Below are 14,648 nucleotides of genomic sequence, written 5' to 3' on the forward strand. Positions count from 1 at the left end.
TTCCGCCCACCTTCACACCCACCCACACACACTCGTACCTTACAGTGACGGGTATTCATTTCTTTTATTTGGCGCAAAAGTTTTCACCCAGCCCCCTTTTGGGCCCTGGCCCGTGGCTTGTTGTGCCGCTTCATCGACTACGTTTGGTAATTTGCTTTATGTTCGTTTGCTTTGGCCCTTTTACTTAAAATAAATTAGAAATTATTGGAGCAGTTGGCTGCTTCAGCCCAGGGCGGTCGGGAGTTTTCGATTGATTTCGAATTTCGGTCATAAATATATAATCGGCTTGCAAGCGATTGGTTGGCAAGTGAAACTGGCATCGTAAATAAACTAAAAGCTGTAGTGTGCTGAAAATTGCAAACATTTCGGTAATGTTATATATTGCACCACTGAAAATGAAGCCGGCATGGTATTTAAAAATGCAATACTTGATTGTGGGAGCCTAAAACCAATAAGGAAACCATTTTTGGAAGTAGAGCCTAAAGAAATAATCTTAAACTGAATCATTTTTGGCTAGAAAATCTATAAAAATAAACTCCTTTGAAATGGGAGATAAGCGAAGTAACTAAGAATCACTTGAACTATTTTGATTCCAGTGAACAGAAATGAAAGCTCACCAAGCAAAAGTATCTTGTTGAAAACCGATTGCTTTTGTTTTATTTTCTTGTTGTTTATTTGAACTTTTCTTTTCGCACTGGTTGATTAAAATTTATTCAGTTAGTTTCGGGTTACTTTAAGGATGCCAACAAAGTTCAATTAAATTTGGGAGAAGTTGTTCAACTCTTTTTGTGCAGCACAATTAAGCAGGCGAAGGAGCAGCAGCAAGTGCAAGCTGGTATTGTTTTTAGCAGAATTGGAGCAGAAATTACTACACGCTTTTGAGTGCTCCTCATGCGAATGCCGATGTGTGTGGAGTATCTGTGAGGAGTATCTGTATCTGTGTGCAATCAATAGCCATTGTTGGGCGTGTGTGCTGCTAACTGGCATCATGAATGTCGTCAGTTGCCGGACCGAAATTGCACACCCATTCTGATGGTCAAAATTTGCGAATTCAAAATCAGAGTGCATGCGATAGACCAATTTGTATTTGCGTAATTAAGAGGATGGCCACGCCCCCTGCCCCCTGCCCCCAGCGCCCATCTAATTGCCCCCGATGTCTGCGATCCTAATTAAAACAATATACACTTGGACCACGTTTGGGAATTTCGCATTTCGGGCATCGCCCGCCAATGATTCCAATCGGGCAGTTTAAGCGCATCTTATTAAGCGACACTCCTAAGCTCCTAAGGCTCCGTCTGCAGCTATAGAGGCCACCCCCTTGCCACCCTTCGCCATCCTTGTAAAGTTTTGTGAAAAACTTTTCCCCACTTTTATGCTCTTTTATGGATGCCCACTGAGGCATTTGTGCCATTGCGACCGCAATAACAGTGAAAAAATAGGAGTAGTTAGCTTAATTTCTTTGCTCGAGTAGTTTTTCTTGTCGTTGAAGCGAAAAAAGGAGAACTGAAAATGAGACTGGGAAAACACACCGCAATGAGTTTGATAATAGTTTCAAGTTATTAACATTCATTTTTTTCTCTTTTTCTCCGGGGCTTCACCAACTCCCTTCGCGCACAAAATCGTTTCTATCACCGAAAATGTTCGGCAAAGTTTTGAAATAAATTATTTTTGCGATAATGGCTGCATTAATGAGGCTCAGAGCTAATTAGAACCCCAGCGCCGTTGCTAAAAATAAAATCGTCTCTGCACTTTGGCATATGATAATTATATTTCAAAGCTAACCAACCTGGTTTTCGGTTTTCGAGTGGGATGTCGAGAGCTTTTGGGGCAAGGACTTTAGTGGTTGCAAGAACCCAATGTCGGGGAGCAAGAAAAGCTCGAGGACTCGAAGCTCTGCAATGGGTTCCACAAGGTTGGGGCATCCGTTTGAAGCAGGAAAGCTTGTGGTACTTCCAAGGATACTACAATTTACAGAGCTTTTTCTTTAGTATTTTGTTTAACAGTAGAATGTAGTAAGGTACAAAAGTACTTTAACTTTTTTGTTAGGTAGTTGTGTCTCCCATAAATTCTTATTCCCGGAAATTCTTATAAATCCCTTCCAGCTTTTTAGTACAAAATAGATCCTTGGTCCGTGGGTTTGTGTATAAATCATATGTATCAGGATGTAGAATCCAGTTGTAACGTAGATTTTTTATCAAGGTTGTACACATGCACTTAAAAAAACTAAAGAAAATAACCAAATTATAAGTATGGCGGAACAATATTTTAATTTACCTTTATCCTTCGCTTTATTAAGCATTTTTATCCGATGATCCACAGTAACTTCAAATTTCAGTAAAACCCCATTTCTGGATGAATATGGTCCCGAGTTAATGCGCTTATCTCGGCCAGGAACAGCAGGAGGAGTTTTCCATAGAGATGCCCAAATCGAGGGGCTTTAATACCCCAATTGACATGCGAACTTGACACACAATAAACTTGGCAATCAGGTTACCGGATTATGGTAGAGCAACGATACCAATCGACCAATTGAATTAAGCGCATTAAAGCAGTACCAGTCATGTCAAAGGCAAAAAGTCACGCCGTCATCGAGGGAAGTTGGGTAAGAAAAACGTTGGGAAATTGGGGAAAACCAACTCAAATGAGACACACCATCTTCCTTTTAATACGTCACATCAAGTTTATTGTTTATTGAAATATCGAATATCCTTTTACTCTTTAAATGTATAACTACACATATAATGCATACAAGTATATAGTCTCGATAACATTAGGTTAAAACATTTAAAAACGTTTATTAGATTCTCAATTGAATAATTCCGCTTAGGCTATGGCTAAAATATGTATCCATCTAAACACATATAAAACTTATACACTTATTATCATAGGATGCTTACATCAAAGATAGAATGAAGCTCAAGTCTTTATAGTTTTTTGGGGAGCAAATGTACACATACCACATACACTATATACACTCAGGATATATATGGGGATGTTGGAAATTTACACAGTTCATTTTATAGCCATCTATTTAACCAACACGGAACCAAGACTGAGAATTGAGCTGCCGGTTTCGCCCATTCGCTTGGAATCACAAATTACTTTTGGCCAAATGCCCGAGAGCCCACTTTTGAAGTCGAGCTCTGTCCATTCGATATATGTAGCACACGATTGTCGATTATCTTAGGTAATAATCTAGGCTAACTCACGTCTCAGTGACTAGAATGAATTTACAGCTTAAATGTCTACAAATCTGTTGAATCCCCGTTTGAAATTCTTGTCATTGAGCTTGCCTAACTATGCTAAATTCCAGATCTTAACTTAACGAGCTCCCTATTTCCTGACCCCAAAAACCCAAGAAATTTAAGAGCTATATCTATATCTCTTCCAAAATATAGCTTTTAAGTCTCAAAGAAGGGTTCTGATTCCACATCGTTTACCCACAAAACTTCAGGCCGATTCAACTTAACTAACATTTCACCCATTTTCGTAAGTGTCAATGATATTGTGATATACTCTCGTACTCTTATTTATCGTTACTCGGAGGTCTCTTAGCTTTGTACTTCCGATGACATATGTTTTCCTATATTCTGAGTGCGTATATCTGTTGCTTGCTTTTTAAGAAAATAAATAATTTTCCCATGATTACAGCTGAGGTTTATAAAAATAACTTCTTGGCCTCTCTGATATGCTTTACAATATGTGTAGGTATTCTCGATAAATCTACGGGGGAAACAGATGAACAACCAAACTCGTGTGTGTGTTTGTATCTTAGAGATATTAAATGTACAAGCGTCTTTGTGTTTCAGTATTAATTAGGACATAAATCACGCACTCCGGCTTGCATGTAAATGACTCCAGCTGCTTATTTGCCACTCGGATCTCGGAGGGATCGGGTGGAGGGCAGTCCCCGCAGACCCTTCTCCAGCTTGTCGGCATCGCCGGCGGAGAAGCGGAAATTCATGGCCTGTCCTTGACACTGATTCTGGTTAACACCGAGCAGAATGGGTCTTGAGTTCCTCCGCGGTCCCAGCAGCTCCACACTCTCCTCCTCGTCGTAGCTCACTCCTGCCACCGGGAGTGGGGTCTTGGCAGGTGGCGAGTACTCGGCGGTGGCCTCCGATAGTCTCCGGTACTCCCCGCTCCTCGAGTGCTGCAGCTTCCAGGAGGCCCTTCTCGTGGTCGCCACACTGGCCACACTCTGGCTACTATTGCTGCAGTGCACCGAGGCATTGGTGGTGGTCAGGTTCCCAGTGCTCTGCGACACCAGGCAGCTATTCGAGCTGGAACTGCTGCTGGACAAGCTGGAGTTGCTCCCACTGGTGCTCTTTCGTATGCTCCTCTTCGAGGAAGACCTCACTTCCTGGACAGGCAACTGGGAAGGAGGAGGAGTGCCCTCCTGGGCTGGGTTTAGGGGCTGGGGCTGCTCCTCTGGACTCAGCAGGGCATCCGTGCTCTTGCAACAACTGTGATGACTGGTCGAGTGCTTCATTGTCCAGCGAAAGTCATTGGAGTTCTCGTCATCCAGGGGCGGGTATACACGACCAGGAGCTGGAGCAGCCGACGAGGTGATCAATCTCTCCTTAGAACTGGCCAAATTTGGGTCCACCGGCGAGACACACTCGTCTATCGTATTCAAAGGTGATATCTGCAGGGTTTGCTTCTGCTGCAGCAGATCCATTTCGTTTTTGATTGCCGGTTCAATGCCCAGAAGACCCAAAACCAGGCGGGGATTGGCCAGAACAAAACGCTCGAAGGTGGGAAAATCGATGCGGTAGAAATCCGTTTGACTGCTCCTGCTGGCCATCACCTTTTTGGGTTCCACGGGCGAGGCGGCCTTGGAACTACCTGTGTTACTGGTGGGCAGCTGGACATCCCTGCCCCAAACCTCCGGAGGATGTGATGAACTGCGTTGCATGGCTGCCATTTCAGCGGCTCCCAAAACGCCACCCATCAAGCCATGATCCACTGCATCGCCAGCTCTTGTGGCCGCCACCCCACTGATATTGGGTATGGATCTGGCGGGGGGGAACTTCAGTGAACTGTGGGAGGTCATGGCATTCGATGTGAAAGTCATCTCCTGCAGAGCACTGATGGCGTTGCGGACCTCGGCGCTCAGTTGGGCCACATCCTGGTGCAGGGTGGACACCTGGGAGTCCAGTCGCTCCAGCGAGGGTCGCTTGCCCGCCGACTGTTGCTCCTCCTCCAGGGGATCAGCCTCCTCGAAGGAACCTCGATCCAGGCTACAGGCTGCATTCAGGGTCCTGTGCCTCTTATTCGTTTCCCTCAGAGTAATCAAGGACCTGCCCCGCTGATGCAACCTCTGGTTCCGGGGGCTTCCCATGCTGCCCAAAAGTGGAGATCGTGCAGCATGCAGGGGCGAATTGCTCAAGTTGTGGAGTGGAGAAGCACCACTAGGTGGACCTCCGCCATTCTCCTTCTCCCCCTTGCCATTCTCCTCGGCCTCCTCGCGATTCTCATCATCCTCACTGATGCTGGGCAGGGGAAATGAGGGTCCAATATCGGAGTCCTGGTTCTCGTAGCCCTCCCTCAGGTTGCAGGTGAGATCGTGCTGGATATCGTTGGCGAACTGCTGCTGGTACTCCGGATAGAGACGCAGCACCTCCACCAGACCGCCCATGTGGATGCACTTCAGATCGCAGTAGGTGAGCGCCTGCAAAATTTATGGAGTGAAAACATGGCAAAGAGTGTAAGTTAAATGAAAACTCGCAGCAAGTGAGGCAAAGGTCGTTTTTGGCGTTAAACGATTATGCACTCTGGACGGGGGCGGTGGCTGGGGCTGGGGGCGTGGCAGCTGGTGTTTACGCCCATGAACAACATGAAAAAGCTTAAGCGTCGTGTAAGCGATGCTAGGGTAGCACAGGGTTTTATGAACTGGTGTGACTTTATTTTTTTTTTTTTTAAGAAAACTAAATCTATAAAATAAAAACTTTATTAAATCTCTACCTAAAACTCACTGAGTTTTAAGTTTAGATATCCTTTTACTGGAAATAGACACATGTCATATTTGTACGTAAAAATGAAGAGGACTATAAAACTAATAAAATGTATTTGCTTCCCCTCTTCCCTTCCGGTTATCCAAGATGAAAAGGTATATTTCCCACTATGACTTTAGGCCAATTAAACATACTTGTATTTTGTTCTAGTTTACACCAAAATAATTGAATTATGCAAAATCAATACTTTAAACAGAACAAAGTTGCCTTCTCACGGGGTACTCCGTGGTCCATTTCCGGTTGGCCAGAAACCGCACTCGGCGATGTTGACGCCCGGGCGTCTTCTTTACATACTCGAGTGTGCCATCTTGGCGTTTACACACTCCCGCACACCCGCGACGGCAAACACACTCGGCACACATCCGAGGGGGCGGCGGGGCGGCGCCTTAAGTATCACTCATACGACCCGTTCGCCGAGCTGTTTGCCAAAGTGGCGCTACGAGGAGGAAAACGCGGCGGCAGCTGCTCGCAATGTCTGCACTTTATTCCGCCAAGGCAGACATGCAAATAAACACGAGATAAAAGCAAAAGGTAAAGGCAAACACGCCAGGCCAAACATCAACAAAGGCGACAGACAAAGGCAGAGCCCAGAACCCAGAACAAGATACTTCCCTTAGAAAAACTATGCATAAATTAAGCGCATTCCTCAGCTAATTAAGCGACAATAAAATTGGAAATTCCTCGCTTAATTATTGCCGCCCCCGAGTTCCGCGGGGGAGTGGCCTCAAATTGCCAGACAAGAGTTTATGGCAATTAATTAGGCGTGAAGCTTTTGAAACCTGAAGCGCCCCGAGATTATTGCCATAATTAGTAAGAGTAAACGAGTAATCGTAGACGCGGTTAGGAGGATACCAAAGTCCTCGGTCTCTCAAGCCCCATTGACTTTCTGCCGAGAGGAAAAACAAAAGGAAATCCCGGTATGCCAGGCGAAATTCAAACTGCTGTGCACTCATCTTGAAACCTCTGCTCTGGACTTTTTGCCCCCCAAAAATCGCTTTCCCTGCCAGGAACAAGATAAAGTTTACGACAAAACCGCCTGAAATGGCAACTTCCTTAATCCTCAAAGGGCGAGCTCCAGACTATGATAAAAAAATAATTAAAGTGCCGGGGAACTAACATATCCTAGCCATTTCCCAGCTTAAGCGGCAATTAACTGTTTTATTCGAGCTTTTACCCTGAGTTGAAGTGCGGAGTTCAACAGGAAAATGCCACAGGTTTCCCTGGAAATCAAGTGATGTGTGGCCTTAAAATAGGATATGTGTTGCTTAGGGTTTAGCTGGTACTTTAAGCATGACATAATAAAAACTAAAAATGCAAATTTGAGTCTTGCCTTAAGCCATGTATGACCTTGCTTTCAGCTATATTTTAAAGTAATAATTTATATTTTAGCAAGGAAAATATAAACTAAAGAGAAAGGTAAGCCTTCTGATCGCTCAAAATATACATTATAACTACATTTCATTGCAAATTTTGACCCCTTTGCGCCTCTATTACAGCGGAGCTCCCCCATCGCGCTGTCCACTATCATTTGAATGCCTTCCATTCACGTTCACCCCTGAGCTCCCGTCCAGCGGTTGGTGTAAAAATAAATTCTATTTAATTACTGCACAGCCCACCCCACAAAGCAGCTCTCAATGGGGGTGGAGTCCAGGGGGCGCATGGGAAGTATAGCTCACCTTAATGTCGCTGCTGCTGCGAACGACAACATCCTGGCCAGCACTGTTGGTGGTGGCGGTCATCTGGCCATTGCTGGTGGCCACCAGGTGCACGTTGATGTCGGAGCCCACGAGGTCGCCCTTACCTGTTGGAGAGGGCGGGAAAAGGTCAGCACTATGCAGAATGTATTGAATCAATGAGCATAAAAATAGAGCCTGGCATTTGTCTGGGCCAAGTGGCGGAGTAGACCGCCTTGATGGCCCTGCTCAAGTTGATGACACTGCCTGCCATGAATGAATAAACAAGCAGATGACTGTCTTGGCCCAAAGTGTAAATGGAATTCAGGCTGCTCAGAAGCGAATGAACTGCGCTGAGTTCAACAGACGCTACTAGTCGAAGCATAAACAAAATGAAAATTTTGACAATCGATAGATGAAAATCAACAGCAATTTAAAAATGTAATGAAGGGAACACAATACAAGGCAGAGGAGAAAATGTCTTATATGAGATGCAAGCTGGATGTTGTATCTTTTTATCTTTAAAATGATCTTATCTTATGTAGATCTTAAAAAAAAAGAGTATCTCAAAATTTAAAGAAGAAACTCAACTTGGAACTGAAATTTAACTACATTTTGGTAATAAAAATATAAATATTCCTTATTTTTTGTGGATTTTTGCAGTACACACTCACCCAAAATGGCCACCACCATATCGTCCTTGATCACCTCCATGGATCCGTTGCACAGATAGTATATGTAGTTGAGGGCGTCGCCCTTGTGGATCAGATACTCGCCGGGCGCACAGAAGTTCGTCTTTATGTGCAGGGACAATAGTTTCAGGCAGCCCTGCAACCGAACACGTAACAAATCGGGGTTCAAGTAAATGCGATTCTGGTTTGGTCAGGAATTGTTCTCCTCGGTCAGAGGCATTTAGCATTTAGCTCGGTCGCGTTTTATTTGCGCAATGAAACAAAACGGCAACAGCTGTGCGTCCTTGCCCCGGAATGTGTCCTGCGGTTTAGGACCGACCTCCTGCGACCCCCTTGGCCACCTCTTTCACAGCCCAACTCCATCCACACCCACGCTTTGGCCCACGAAAAGTGGCTTAAAGCGCGCTTATAACTGTTGAGTGGTTTTTGTTTGCGTTACTTTGCCTTTCTGAATAAGCTTTATTAATGTTTGCCGTCCGCCTTTGTCATTCGGCTTCAGTTTTCCCACTTTTTTCCCTTTTTTCTGTATTTTGCCGGTCATTCGGTCGTTCAATTCGCCCCGTTTTGTTTGTTTTCCAACTTAGCTTGAGTTGCATTTCATTAGGTGGCACCGCCTTTTTATCCCGTCAGTAAACTCAGCCACAATCGGTTTATCACGCTCTATAGATGCCATTGAATGCGGTGAAAGATACCATTTCAGAAAAGTAAGACTCCTATGCGATTGGCTACTATCAATAATTTGGATTTATGACAACCATTTCCTTTGTTGTGCAAACAAGACAGTTGAACATATGCTATTTATTATTTTCTTCCTCATTTAATACAACAAAGGAAAAAGGAAAAGGAAAATACTTAAAGCCTATTAATTTTCTTTACTTCCTTTGTTTTAATAATGAAGAAAGGTATTTTGTGAATTAATAACTGCGTTCAATAAGGAAAAGCCGCTTGGCATGAACCAGTATTTTTCGTTTTATGTGTAAAAGAACGACTGGTTTGATTTCACATGCCTTGACAAACATGTTATTGAAATTCCTTGTTCTATTTTTAGTAAACATTTTAAAGGTTTCCATAGAAACACTCGGAATTCGATGCTTTGATCTAAAGGGTATTAGCCCTATTTGTTTATGTGAACATATTATTAAAAATACTTTGGTCTGCTTTCCGTACAACTTAAATATAACAAACAATTTAAAATCCATTTGTGCATCTGTTTTATTGCTTTTTGAATTGTTTTCCTTTGACATGTCTCGATAAAAATGCGACTAAAATTCCTTGTCCTATTTTTAGTGAAAATGTAAAAGGTTTCCATAGAAACGTTTGGAATTCAAAGCTTAGGCTTGGTATTTCTCTTATTAGTTTATGTAAATCTTTTTACTGAAATTATTTTGCTCTGTTTTTTCTACATCTTTAAAACATCAAACAATTTTAAATCCATTTCTGTCTATTTGCAATTGATTTCACTTATTTGAGCTTGGCCCCAGTGGCTGCAATGGGTCATAGAACTTTCTGGTTGGGGGGCAGTTGAACCGTGGACGAGAAATCAATTACTGCACAATCTCTAGCTTAAGCCAGGCGGCTTTCAACCAAATGATTTCCATCTGCAAACCCAGCCTGACCCCCAGAAACAAGCGTACAGTGGGCACCCATTAAAGCTTTTGGCGGCTGACAAGGGTATTGACATTGGCCATCGAAAACTACTCGACCACACACACTTGCAATCGAGGGGATTTTTGCGTACAACTTTGCTGTTGGCCAAAAACCTTTTTCATGCTTCGCTTCAGTCAAACGAATGGAACTTGGCCCACAGGGCGAGCTGAAGTACAAGCCTCAGAGAGATGGCTGGGAAAGTTTACCTGTGGACAGGGGTGTAGGCAGAGGGGTTAAAAAAAATGTGAGTCGACGGCAAAAAACATAGAAAACAAATTTTAATAATTCTTAAATTTTACCATTAATAATATACCCTCTTCAAAAGAAGAAAAAATATTTGTCAATATAAAAAGTGCATTTTTACACGTACTTAAGGTAATATACCTACAGTTTTTTATTGAAAATCAATATTTTTGCCAAACAAATTCGACCCCCTTTTAGAAATCCTAGACCACGCCCCTGCCTGTATAGCAAGCCCCACCTAACTTGCAAGTGTGTGTGTATTTGCTTATTTGTATGCGGTTGTTTGGCTGTGTTTGAGCTTCGCAGCGACAAAGGACGAACCGAACGAAGCCCAAAAACGTTTCAGTTAAGCCCGCAGTTAACTTTTGACTGCTCGCATGGCCTTCATCTTCTCTTTTTACCTGACCCCCACCTGTTGGCCCCACAATTCATCCCATCCCCCGCGCTCTTACCCCACCCCCTGCGATTCCTGTCCCATTGCTGCTGATTATTTTGCCATCGCAGCCATTTCGTTCCATTTGTCTGAAGCTGAATCGCCTTCAAAGCGACATATTCTTCGACCCCTGGAAAAGAGCATTTGCACAGGTGCACTGGCAAAAATTTATGTTGAAAAGCTAACTATTCAAAGATTTATGCAATTAATTTTAATAATATTATTTCGAGCTTTCTGAAGAATGTGTGAGTTATTTGAAAACTAAATGACCTTTTAGGTTTTGGTTTTGTTTATTTGAATAAGATTGTTAAATTAACAAGTTTTTTATATCAAAAATATTTTTGTATTTCCAAAACACTTTTTTGTATTTTATAAAAAGTAATAATAATTTTTAGTACCACAAGTATTTTCCTCCAATGTGAAGGAATTTCAACCTTCTTGTGGTACAACTTTTTATAAATCCGCTTTTACACATTAATTCTCCAAGTGTAAGCTCAAACTCACCTGGGAGGCCGCCTCGAATATCGGCAGCTGTAATATTTCACGATGTAGATGCATGGAGACGTCGCCACGCAGCTCCTCGGGAAATTCGCGTAGCGTCTGAAAGTAGAGGAAAAGCCGAGGAGCAGGTGAGTCAAGGATGAGTGGGTAGGCAGGTAAAGGCACCATCCCCATACGCACACACAAGCACGCAAGTGAAAAAAAAAAATGGTATATACACGTGAAAATTGAATCGCCTGAAAATTGTGAGGGAAATCGTTGGAATTATTTTGCCCTGGCACATGGGAAATGTTCCAGCTTATCAGGTCTTTCTTGTAGTACAGAAAAGACAACCGCCGTAGGTACTAAAAAATACCCTGTAATTATATGCCTTTTATATTACAATGACTATTAAAAATGATACTCCAGAGAAAATATCTTTTTTATCTTTAATAAATAAATATTTATTGGTTTTAAAAACTGAATTCATTAAATTCTTGTTGTCCAGTATACCATAAAGACTGTACGATTGACGTAGTTTTCATTGTACTGTTTATTTTTTTTATCTTTAATTGCCAGCGATTATCCCAGATTTATTGAATTCCGCTTTTTATTTGTGACGGACATCGAACGAGGATCAATATCTCATACACGAGCTCACCCCTTAATTTAAATTCCAGGCAAGGCGAGTTCTCGTGAAAAGCAAAGTCCCCCTTGATTTTCCACAGCCTCCTGCCAGGGTATAATTATATTTTTCTTTACCCCCCGCATTTTTATCTCTCTTTTCCTTGGGTTCGCTTCAAGTGTATTGGATGGGAATTGTCGGTGTTTCGGGATTAACATGGAAATTGAGGGGGAATTTGCATCTTGCTTGTTTACACTCGCCATCCACATCCTCCGATTGTGCTGACTTTCGCCTTGGTAGTTTTCCATATATGTGTATATTCCTGGGGACTCGCAGGGGCTGATTACGCTCGAGTATTATTCATATGCACGAAAATCGCGTAAATTTGTTTGCCAACTAGACCGCAAATGATATGGGAAAAAACTCTGTGGCTGCCCAATTTCATGGATGATGGCTCTATATGCCGTTGATCTGCTTACAGTAAATTCAACTTAATTGTATAAATAGTTTGGCAACTATCGTGTTTGTGTTTGGACAGTAATTAAGGCCAAAAGCAACTAAATCAATTTCGGGCCGGTCAGATCTTAATTAAAAATTCACAACGAATGCCACAACGTGAAGTGCAAATATTTCTGGCCAAAATAGATGTCAGCAAATTTCCAATTCCATTTTTGGTTGTTCCATGGGACTAGCAAATGTACTATGGTTAGCAGAAAAGTAGTACTATCTGTGCTTAAAACATAGGTGTAATTTACTATAAGAAGATTTATTTTAGTTTTTTTTTTAAAATATTTTACATTTTTTTCCCTTGCTAACTAAAAAGTTAAAAATATATTAAAAAGCTATTCATTGACTTCTTAAAACGACAACAGCTACAATTTTTTCCGACTCAACTGTAAGAATTTATGAGTGCAAAACAAAGGGAACTTTTAGCTAACCAAGCGGAACTAAACATGGAAATATGTTGAAAGTTTTTGCTGGGTTTTGTTTGAGTTCTCTTGCTTTTATTGCATGCCCTTTTTGCTCGATCCCCAAAGGGCAATTTCCAAAGAATTGTTATTTATGTTCCATTCTGTCTCTGCTTTCCCTCCTCCGCTCGGTGAAGTGTAAAATATTTTACATTAATTGCGCACACACTGGCCAAAAGCCGTTGCCAAAGTGGGTGGTACATTTGGTTTTTTTGGTTTTTGTCGGCCCGAACTTAAGTTGAAATTCGCGCTGTCGGGGCCAACATCATTTAGCTTTTAGAGGGGAACTCCGACATTTTGCCAGTTAATTTTCATGCGCAATAAATTAACAATTTAATTTAGTGCCAGCCAGTCAGGTCCCATTTTCCATCGCCCCCCTGAAATTCGGGGGCTATAACTCGTGTGGCATCGACAGGTCGTGTGTGCGTCAGTCTGTATTTCATGTTTGGTCTGTAATTAAATTAAATTCCATTAGGGGCTGTCAAAATTCCCGAGCACCCGAAAGAGAGGCGAAAATCGGTGTTTAATAGCTGCTTAAATGCTAAGACGAGTGCCTAACATTTCCGCCGTCATAACTGACAGCCAGCTTTGTTTTCTGACATGAAGAACCAATCTTCAAAGGGCGGGAAAGGGCTAATTAATTTGCAGCCTTCAGCTTACGAAAATTGCACTTCACTGGCTGTTTTAATAAGGAAGGAAGGAGAAGATGGAGTGATGTAGAAAAAGATAGCAAGCTCAGTACATAATAAGGTATACATACTATATACAAAAACTAACCAAGTACTGTACTCTTGAGTTTTGATTTAGTTTGAGGCATCATTTAAGCATCCTACTCTTGAGATAATAATTATACTATAGATTATTACATTATAAAATACATTTTTGCCTACTTCAAAAATAAAATATAAATAAAAAAAATTACACATAAATAATACCTAACTTAAAATTAAAAAATATTTAACAACAACAATTGCAAAAGTTATTTTTCTCATGGTGTGTGAGTAGTATGTACACACTTTGCATATCCCTTAATTCTGCCGCAGTCCAAACTAAGTAAAAGTCCATTAAATTAAAGTCCACAAAGCCAAAGCCATTCGCCAAGCACCTGAGAGCTGAGATAAAAGTGGGTTTATTTGAAGAGGTTTTAATTAACACTATTAAAAGAGGGCGCGGGCGAAAAGTTGTTTGGCCTGGCTCTCTGCTAATAGCAATTAGCGAGTGGAATCGCTGCGCTTTCGACTGCCCTGCACTTTTCAGCTTTTTATTGTGCGCCATGCAGCTGGAAAGTTGGGGAAAACACCCACCTGTGCGGCAGAGCGCCAGAGCAAAGTTGAAACAAGTTAAAGTTCGAAACTGCATAGCAAGCCCAATGATTGATTTCTCTGCTGACCAACAATCGGCTATTTCCATGCAGCTGCAGCAAAGTTGGCCCACCGAGTTCGGAATTATAGTGTAGCAACAGTTTCAAAGCCGATAAAAATAAACAAGAACACACAATGAAACTGGCAAAGGACAGCTCAGAACAAAATTAGCAAAACAAGAGCTGGCGACCGGTAGGTAACTCAATGCACTTGACAGCTTCTACCCAGAAGATAAGGTACACAGATGTCATGTCTTCCCTTCTGCTCGGGTTAATGTAATTGTAAAAATTTTTAATTAAAATGTAGATTCCGCCGCAGGGCCAGGCGCACACACAGAGGGAAAACAATGAAAAGCCACAGGAAAATCCGGGCAGCCAGCCACCCGTTCACACATATAATTTCGATATTTAATTTTAACTTTCGTGCGAGTTCCAGAGTGGCAGAATGGCAGTGCGCCTGAAATACCTGAACATGGATGACCAATCAAAGGAGGGCCACACATTTGGCAT

At 42.2% G+C, this 14,648-nt stretch overlaps 1 protein-coding gene across 2 annotated transcripts in view; it reads right to left on the reverse strand.

Annotated features, from left to right (window-relative positions):
* Positions 1-2,656: 2,656 nt before the first annotated feature.
* The window catches only part of LOC108023071 (potassium voltage-gated channel subfamily H member 8), a 60,468-nt gene continuing 48,476 nt past the window's right edge, over positions 2,657-14,648 (reverse strand). For both annotated transcript variants that reach the window (XM_050887487.1, XM_044091831.2), the window contains exons 14-17: positions 11,210-11,305; positions 8,365-8,518; positions 7,694-7,818; positions 2,657-5,674 (exon numbers count right to left, since the gene is read on the reverse strand). In XM_050887487.1, the coding sequence (XP_050743444.1) occupies positions 3,866-5,674; positions 7,694-7,818; positions 8,365-8,518; positions 11,210-11,305 (2,184 nt within the window). In that variant the 3' untranslated portion in view covers positions 2,657-3,865. The remainder of the gene's footprint in view (positions 5,675-7,693; positions 7,819-8,364; positions 8,519-11,209; positions 11,306-14,648) is intronic.

This window comes from Drosophila biarmipes, chromosome 2R, assembly GCF_025231255.1.
Source record: "Drosophila biarmipes strain raj3 chromosome 2R, RU_DBia_V1.1, whole genome shotgun sequence".
Taxonomy (NCBI): domain Eukaryota; kingdom Metazoa; phylum Arthropoda; class Insecta; order Diptera; family Drosophilidae; genus Drosophila; species Drosophila biarmipes.